The sequence below is a fragment of the Bufo gargarizans genome, chromosome 3, assembly GCF_014858855.1.
Source record: "Bufo gargarizans isolate SCDJY-AF-19 chromosome 3, ASM1485885v1, whole genome shotgun sequence".
Classification (NCBI taxonomy): Eukaryota; Metazoa; Chordata; class Amphibia; order Anura; family Bufonidae; genus Bufo; species Bufo gargarizans.
The window spans coordinates 15803079-15813180 of record NC_058082.1 but is presented as its reverse complement, the minus strand read 5'-3'; the positions used below and the strand labels follow the sequence as shown (position 1 = coordinate 15813180).

Below are 10102 nucleotides of genomic sequence, written 5' to 3'. Positions count from 1 at the left end.
GGGGCAATGTCAAAAATGTTTGTTGGAAAGTTTGTTCCCAATCGTCGGTCTGTTCCCCCATATAGTAACTGTGATGGTCTGTATAGGGTGAAGAATCTATTGGCGTTGTGAGTGTTCACTAAAATAATTGCATCTTGAAATATTATGTGATGTAAAGAATCCTCATAGGAAGGTCCTCTGAAGGCCTTACATGAACATCAATGCAATCTTGACTGCCAACTGTAAAGTTATCTCTCATATCCATCTAGATTGCCTCAGAAGATTGAAGAGATGAAACATATTTTATTTCTCATAATTTTTGTTGATTTGTAATTTCATCAGATTTTAATTCATATCAATGTAAAAAAGTCAATCAAGTGAACGTTCATGTTTGTGATGAAGACTCCTCGCAGCATTTGATTTGGATTACAGCTGAATCATGGCGTCCATCAATGTCTCCAGCATTTACTCCAGGGTTTTTATCCTGAGAGGGATCCCAGACCTCGAGTCATCTCATGTGTGGATATCGATCCCTCTCTTCATCATGTTTGTCTTAGCTATATCCGGGAATCTCCTGATGCTACTCCTTATTAAGATGGAGCCACGGCTCCACAATCCCATGTATTATTTCCTCAGTACTTTGTCACTCACTGATTTGGTTCTTTCGAGCTCCATTAGCCTGAAGATGCTCAGTATCTTCTGGCTCAATCACAATGAGATTTTTTTCTTATCTTGCCTTGTACAGATGTTCTTCATCCACTGTTTCACATCTTTAGAGTCTGGAGTCCTTATGGCAATGGCCTTTGATAGATACATGGCTATCTGTAATCCTCTGCATTACACAAGTGCTTTAACCAACACATTAATAGTGAAAATAGTAATGTCCTTGGTGATAAGAGGTATCGTGATAGTGACCCCATGTCCGTGGATGGCCAGTAGACTACCATACTGCCAGTCTCTCCACATCCCTCACTCCTACTGCGACCACATGGCCGTCGTGAAGTTAGCCTGTACGGACACTACCATCAACAGTGCCTATGGCTTGACCGTGGTCTTGATAGTCATTGTGTTTGATGTGTCCTCCATCGCCGTTTCCTATGTTTTTATATTGAGGACAATTTTGAGGCTTTCTTCTGCAAACTCTAAAAATAAAGCTTTTGGAACGTGCACATCCCACATTAGTATCATCGTAATGTTCTACACCCTGGGACTGTTCTCCTTCCTGACTCATAGGATAGGTCATATAGCTCTATACATCCATGTCATGCTGTCCTTCCTCTACTTGCTCATCCCACCAACTCTAAACCCCATCATCTACGGTGTGAGGACCCAGGAGATCCGCACCGCAGCTCTCCATCTCTTTACACGCACTGTTACATAAGACTTTATGTGGATCTTGATAGTTAAAACTGAGGTTTATAGACATTTCCTTCTTCATGAGGATATTTACAAACCTCTTTTAGTATTGATCATAAGTGGTCATGTGTTATACAGATAGGTGGGGCGCTCTTTGTTGACCAGGGATGCATGTTAACACTGCCGCCCTAAACAGGGCCCCCTCATGTACACACTGTATACAGCCACCTGAGCAGGATTGCTAAACGTCCAGAATTTTTTTGACAGTCCATAAAAAATATAAAACTTTTTTCTTATGTCAGTGAAAAACAATAGATGTGTCCATATGTTTTTGGGAGGTTGGTGGTACTTGGCTGGATTGTTTTAGTGGTCATTTTTTACTGCTCACAGTAAAGGCTGGTAATGAATTCTCATCAGTACGTTGAGTTTTAGGCATGCACTATGTGTGATCTTTATCATTCAATATGGTTTTCGACTTTGTCCATGAAAAGAATGTTGGCTGTTTGTGATTTTCGGATAAGTTGTCCCAATAAAAATAATTCTGGTTGGCAACTGTGGACCCAGGTCCTCATTACATGTCCTCAGTAGCAGATCTCGCTCTGTCACATGTATTGGATGAAGCAGCCATGTGGCATGAATAGTGTTGAGTGAATCGAAGTTAGGGCTCATGCACATGGCTGTTGGTCGGCCGTTCTGTGCATTGGGGACCGCAACTTGCAGTCCCCAAAGCACGGGTGACATCCATGTGGATTCTGCAGACGGATCCAGACCCATTCAAATTGGGTTCTGCGCCTCCGTTCTGCACCGCACCTTCCGGATTGCGGACCCATTAAAGTGAATCGGTCTGCATCCGTAATGCGGGGTGCACACGGCCGGTGCCCACATATTGTGGACACTCTGTTTGTGGGCCACAGTATGGGCACGGCCGGAAAAATTAAATTTGCAAAAGCCAAATTTTTTTGGGCACTTCATGGTAACAAATCAATTTTTACCTGGAACGGCTTAAAAAAAAAAAAAAGACATACTCACCTCATCCTTTCATTGCGGCCATCTTAATTGATAAAAACACACCAAATCTCGCGTGTGCCTACTTCTGACATCACCACGTCATCACGCTGGCCAGGTGCGGTGACATCATCATGTCAGTGCAGGCGAGATTTGACACGTTTTCTTCAATCAAGATGGCAACGATGGCTTCTCTGCGAGAAAATGGATGAGGTGAGTATATCTTTTTTAACCCCTGAAGGCCTTAATGTGACTGTCAGAAGCTGCAATAAGCACTGAACACGGCATCTGAGGGGTTCAATGCCGGGGGTCGCTGATCGCCGTTCATCGTCATTGCACCTGCTACATACCGTACAATGGAATGCGATTCTTGACAAAGTAAGGCTACTTTCACACCAACGTTTTTTCTGGATCCGGCAGGGATCAGCAAACACTCTTCTGTTACTGATAATACAACCGTCTGCATCTGTTATCCGGTTGTATTATCTTTAAAATAGCCAAGACGGATCCATCATGAACTCCACTGAAAGTCAACGGGGGACAGATCCATTTTCTATTGTGTCCGAGACAATGTACAATGTAAGTCAATGGCGACGGACACAATAGAAAACGGATCTCGCCTTGCTTCTTATCACATTGCGGACAGAAAAACACTGCTTGCAGCATTTTTCTGTCCGCGATGGGGATGCAACTAAACGGAACGGAATGAATTCTGATGACTCCCTTTTGTTTAGTTCATCGACAATGAATGGAGACAAAACAGAACCTTTTCTCCCCTATGACGGATCTCAATAGCGAAAAGGGAAAGATGTGAAAGTAGCCTCATTCGTTAAAATGAATCAAATTTCTTTGTGAACTTCAGTGAAGCAGACGAATCAAATTTTTGATAACTTTACTCATCTCTAGGCATGAATTGATATATTTTTAAAAAAATTTATTTTTGCTTTTTAAAGAAATCATATAAAAACAAGAATTCTATAATAACTAAATAAATACATGAAAATGAAAAGGAGCATTTGAAATGAATATTTGGAACTTGTAACTCATGTTTGCTTGTTTTTTTTTCCATTGTGTGGGGACAGCGATGGGGAAGATTTTTCTGATAGATATAGACCAACAGTCAGGTCCTACTTAGAAATACACAGTCAAATCGTACCTAACCATATCACTAAAAAGAAAAAGCTACTAGACCCAAAATACCACAATAAAACCGCCATCTTTATTGAAATGTCATGTTATAAGATATATAATAAAGCTGGAGTGCCGGAGATCCCTGCCACGTGCTCTTCTCCCAGTCTCCCTGCATTCCCATAGCGAGCGCCTACCGCTTGCTGTCATGTGTGTCCTCCACCTTTATGCCATTTGTATGTTGTGTACAGACAGGTTCTCATCACTCCTATTGTACATTATATAATTTATGAGAATCATTCCCAGACATGGCGGATTGTCCGTTTCGTGCACTTATCACACGAAGAAGTCCCGGATCTGGAAGATATCGCGCTGTTGATGTGAATAATTTTCATGAACAATTTTAATAACTTTTCTGTTTTCATCTTTGTGTTCTGCTTTCAATACTTGATGTGTAATAAGTCGATGTAACTCCACTAATAATAACATATAATATTGGAGGGGGTGAATTTATTCTAAATGGATCAGATTCTTCCAAATATGAAATTTCTGCTTTCATACAAATCCGAAGTTTTGACAATCTTTTGGGGACTAGTTGTGCCCGCAGTGCCCGCCATTTTACATTTACATTTCAGTAATCCGGTGAGGGAAACAGAGCAGGGAAGATGAAGAATCACATGACAATGGATGAGGCCCCGTCTGGCAGGTTGTCCACATTGCTTCTCAGTTAGCGTAACAGCCAATTAGGAGGGAGGATATTGGTTGGTCTATCAGCCTATATGCTTATATGACGTGTCTTATCTAGACATTTTGGGGGACCGTGTAGGTTTTGTGAAGGAGATATATTTATTAGGTGTATTTAAATACTAGGTAAAAAGCCATGTTTTATTATTAGGGACAGAATGGGGGCAGTTAGTGCATTGTGTGTCTGTAGTTAGGGTCGGGGGCTTCTGTACAGTATAGTTACATAGTTGTTAAGGTTGGAAAAGTCCATCAAGTTCAATCTGTAATCCAGCTGAATTGATCGAGTGGAAGAAAAAAAATGATCTTCCGGACTCCAGAACAAATCCCTGGATCAACGAGCATCTTCCTTTTAAGGAGAGGTTGAGCCAAAGGGAAAGGGCGTGTAGAACAAGATTTCTATAGATTGTTGTAAGCCTCAATATTATTTTGAAATAAAAAGTCATCTAAACCTTTTTTGAAACCATAACCTGTATTTGCTGTGACCGGCTCATGCAGCTATCCCAGAGATTCACAGCCTTTACTGTAAAGAATGATTCCCTCCTCTTATGACTGAATCTGTCATGTTCTAGCAAGGGTCCTACCAACCCCTAGAACATATATCAGGCAAACAAACACAGGGCAAGCAATCAGACAAGGCAACGACCAACACAAATTCTTTATTCACAGAGATCTAGACATGGCAGAAAACATCAGGTAAGGGACCAGTGGCAGGAAATACCACCGAACCAAGTGCACCGGTTGACTTGGGGCCAAACCCAGAGGACAGAAGTTCAGTGAGCCCCCTTGTTCACAGAGCCCCTGATCGTGGGGAAGAACTTAGCGGAGGGCTCACTTGTCACACCTCTAGGATAATCCTGGTGCACTTGGCCTCCTACCTACAGAGACTGAGGGTGCTAGTAACAGTTGTCAAGACAAACATAAGGACTGGAATCCAGGCACACGAACTGAAACCCCAAAATATCCGCACAGGATACAGTTCAGACAAGACAAACGGGGACCAGAACACAAGTAGATGCCTGGACCCCATGCGGAATGGATGCATGGGTCAGAGGCAAAGCTGCCCAGACTGGCAGACAAGCAGATGTCTGGACCCCATGTGGACCGGATGCATGGGTCACAGGAAAAGTTGCCCAGACAGGCAGACAAGCAGACGCCTGGACCCCATGCGGAACAACACATGGTGGGCACAGGCAGAGATGCACACATAGACTTGATGCCCTCCCCCCGGAGAACCCAGGAGCCCTCTCAGCGAAGGCATAGACTCGGACTAGCAGATGACTGTTCCCCATGCAGAGTTAGTCCATGGGTGATCAGACAGAGCTGCACACATGACACAGAACTGGACAAAGTGACCTTGATGTCTCGCTAGGTGACTACACAGACAGGGCAAAAGGAATATCCCCAGGTCTGCATAGTTTCCACACCCAGCAAAGCTGGAGACAGACTGGCCCCAAACCCACAGCTCGCAGGTATATGAAGAGCAGGATAACGAGGTCATCTGGCCACCTAGCAGACACATCCAAACCAGACCATTAACACCACAAGAACCAAACAGGGAGGGGAGCATGCATCAACAGAACAGTACACACATGCATCAACAGAACAGTGCCGTTACTACACACCACCTCTGGCAACCAGCCAACATGGAATTCACCACAGCAAGTACGCCAGAGCATAAATGTGAGAAACACAGCAACCCGGGGGCGGAGCCTGACCGCTGAGCGAGATGGAGATCTGAGACAGTGCTCCTGCCGCATAGACTCGTGCTTCTCATTGAACAGACACCAAGAAGCAGTCAGAAATGGTCAAGATCGGGAGAGACAAGCCTAGAGACCACCAGGCTACCCCTAAACATAAGAAGGGTCAAACAGAAATGGACCGTTTCATCAGAAAGAAGCTGGCGCTCTCACCGGCACGCCTGAACAAAATGGCGACCCAGTCCTCTATACAGGACTCGGAAGAAGAGGACGGGGAGGAATACATAGAAGCAGCGGGAGGGAGAAATGAGGCCGACCCGCAGCACACAGAAGTGGATGACTCTCTCCTCACGAGATCCTTCCTAAAAGACTCCCTAGCCCAAGCAATGGCACCCCTATTACAGGAGGTGAGAGATATGAGGGAAGATGTAAAATTGCTAGGCCACAGAGTCGAATCTCTGGAAGGCAACCAGACACTGCTAACAGACCGGGCCTCTGCGGTGTCCGATCTCCTGGAAATCCAGACAAACTCTCTGAACAATGCCTTACTGCAAATAGAGGACCAGGAGAATCGGATCAGACGAAAAAATATAAGATGGAAAGGTCTGCCAGAATCAGTCGGCGCATCGGAACTACAAGCGGCTGCAGAAAAACTGTTCAAAGACTTACTTGGCGAAGAAAAAGCCCAAGGCGTCACGATAGAAAGGATCCACAGATCCCTGCGCCCGGTTCAGAAAAAGGACGAGCCGCCACGTGATGTTATATGTGGCTTACTTAGCTTCAGAAGCACGGCGGCCCTGATGCAGGCGACTAGAGAAAGAAAGGAGCTACGATTCGACGGTACGAAAATTTCTGTGTACCAAGATATTGCCCCGTCCACATTATATGAAAGAAGAGTCATGAAACCCCTAACGGATTATTTAAGAGACCAGAAAATCCTTTACCGCTGGCTCTTTCCATTTGGCCTCACATTCAGCAAGGAGGGGAGACGCTGCACCATAAGAGCCCCATCGGACTTACCAGAGGCATGGAACCTGCTTAACATGGATCCCATCCCGATGGACTCTTGGATGCCTATGGACAGTTCGGTCAAGCAACTTCTTCCGCTTCCACGTCTTGAGCCATGGTCCACTCCGGCATGGAACAAACATTCTAAATCAAACAGAAGATGAGCCCGGGCTTCAGCTTTAGCTCCAGAAGGGTTAACTGGCTCCAAATGATAGCTGGAGCCACATCTTACTACCGAAGTGTGAAGCTACTTAACCTTACCTCTACACTCAGGTTACTTCTCTCCATCGGTGCAGCCATGGACCACGCTACCAGAGTGATGTCCTATTATTCTTAATGCTCTTTTATCACCTTTCTATCTTTATATAACCTTACTTCTTGTCTCTCTCTCTCCTCTGATTGATCAATCCTCAATCTCATCTCTTCATTCCTTTGCTCTTCTTATCACCATCTCTGTGTCTGAACTCAGGTTCTCATACTACTAATTAGAGCTTTCCTCTCCTTTTTCTATAAAAAGTGAATGCTGTCTCCTACAACACTGTTTTACTGTGACACCTATTAGTAGTATAAGACCAGTAGCATACACGGGTGTCATCATAATCAGCCATTCAGGTGTCTTCATGTATCCATATTTAGACATGTGTAATGACAAGATATACTGTAATACTATTGTGATAGAATGCTGAACATTGCCTCAATTACTGTTTAAAGTAGTTGTATTAACTGCTAGATTACTCATAGCCTTTAAGCTGGTTACCCTATTCCCCCCCATCCCCCCTCCCTTACCATTCCCTTACCCCCATTACCCTTTCCTCATCACCCTTCCCCCCTTCTTGAGTCCCTTCATCCCTTTCCCTCCCCTCTATTAGGATATTATTTTTATTTAGCTACTCAATACTTATTCATTATGGAGTAAATGTAGTTGGGAATATGTTCACCATGTCTTCCTTCCATATGCACGAGTCGGCGGGGCCAGATCAGGCATTGGATTCAATCCTCTGTCCCTGCACACCCCCTCTGTATGACGCATAGCGACCAACATGATGGTCGTTCTCTGCTATACAGAGAAGAAAGGTCCCAGTCGCAAGCAGTAGCTAGAGTAATCAAGATAGGACCTAACATTGTTAACTTGTCAGAATTTACTGATTTTTTCGTTGTTCCTTTTGTTCGCACTTTATCGCAGATTGATCCAGGGATTCTCAACTCTGAAAGATCCACACCCTCTCAAACTCCATTGTCATGGCAACCATAACCACAACCTCCTTCAACGTCAGAGGTTTCAACTCACCTCAGAAGAGATCTCAGGTAATCTCTCTTTTGAGGAAGAGCAAATCAGACATTTGCTTTCTTCAAGAGACACACCTAAAAACTGACAAAATTCCTAACTTACCACATACTCATTACAACAAATGGTTTCACTCCACATACAAGAAGGCGGCTAGGGGAGTCAGTATAGCTATAGCCAAACATATACCCTTTGAACCTGTTCTATCACTAGCGGACAAGGAGGGGAGATACATATTCGTGAAAGGTAGGATTGGACACACCCTTGTATCACTGGCGTGCGTTTACGCTCCTAACAGCAACCAATATCAGTGGCTCAAAACTACGCTAGATAAATTTAGAGACTTTGCAGAAGGTCTGAAATTGTTGGGAGGTGATCTGAATATATCCCTTAACCCTGTCCTGGATACCTCTAGAGGTCTCTCAGCTATGTCGCAGAAGACTCTAGGAAATATTCAACAATTGCTTTCCAGACATCAGTTAACGGATACTTGGAGAGCTCTTAATCCCTCAGATAAAGACTTCTCATATTTTTCGCAAGTCCATCACTCTTTCCAAAGAATTGACTATATTTTTATTTCTAACAACCATCTAGATACCCTTAAAAAAGCCAGTATAGGCTCAATAACGGTTTCGGACCATGCCCCAGTTTCGGCATCCGTGTCCTTATCCTCTCTCCCAGTCAGGGAATGGACTTGGAGACTAAATGAAACGTTGCTAGACTCTGATCAATCCCTAACAGAACTTACAAAAAAATTGGCCTTGTACTTTCAAGACAACAGTCCAGCAGACACCTCCCAGACCATAGTGTGGGAGGCGCATAAGGCCTTCATCAGAGGCAAGTTTGTGGCGTTGGGTACCAGGGTAAAAAAAGATAGACAAAAAATCTTAAATTCCCTGCTTTCACAAATTGCATCTTTGGAATCTATCCAAAAACAATCCAAGGCGAAAGTCATGCAGGAAGACCTGGTGACCCTACGCCACAAGCTGAAAGAACATCTCAATATCAGATGCGCCAAGGCATATCAATATGCACAATTCAAACATTACGCACATGGAGACAGAGGTAGTAAACTGACGACCCACTTAATTAAGAAAAGGAAAGACGCTCAATTCATCAAATCCATTAAAACTCGCTTCACAGATTTGATATACCCCATCCCTTTATCACAGCGATTATGTCTCTCTACCATCAACCTAGTGCCAGAGTGAGGGTCAACGGCACTTTATCCACCCCTTTTAACATAAGCAATGGCACACGCCAAGGGTGTCCATTGTCCCCCACTTTGTTCATTATCACTATGGAGACTCTGTTACAGGCAATAAGAGATGATCCACTGATAAAGGGACTGAAAACGAACCAAACTGAACATAAATGCGCCGCCTTTGCGGATGACCTTCTGCTCCTGATCACAAACCCCGCCCAAGCGTTCCCCCCTTTAATGGCCCTATTTGAACAATTTGGAACACTATCAAATTTTAAAATTAATTACTCTAAATCGGAAGCTCTCAATATTACCGTCCCTAATTCTCAAGTCCATAAGCTACGTACCTCCTATCCCTTCACATGGCAAAAGGAGAAAATAAAATACCTGGGAATTTATCTCACAAATTTACCAACGAAGCTGTATTCTATTAACTATGTTCCCCTACTGAAAAAAGTCAAGGATCAATTGAATTCTCTTTCTCTCCCATTTGCCTCCTGGCTTGGCAGAAAAAATCTTCTGCAAACCTATATTATGCCCCAACTCTTGTACCTCCTGCAGATGGTCCCTATTCACTTGCCTAATTCCTTCTTTGCTCACATTCGGTCTTTATTTACATCTTTTTTGTGGAAAGGTAAGAAACCCTGTATAGCGTATGATAAACTTACCAGGAACCGTACACACGGACGCTCTGCT

The 10102-nt window shown here is 43.8% G+C and overlaps 1 protein-coding gene across 1 annotated transcript; it reads left to right on the top strand.

The window, feature by feature from the left end:
- The first annotated feature begins 406 nt into the window (after positions 1 to 406).
- LOC122931309 (olfactory receptor 52K2-like) lies at positions 407 to 9413 on the top strand. Its single transcript, XM_044285374.1, has 2 exons — positions 407 to 1334; positions 9247 to 9413. The coding sequence occupies exons 1-2, from the start codon at positions 419 to 421 to the stop codon at positions 9411 to 9413; spliced, it is 1083 nt and encodes a 360-aa protein (XP_044141309.1). The 5' UTR covers positions 407 to 418.
- Positions 9414 to 10102: the final 689 nt, after the last annotated feature.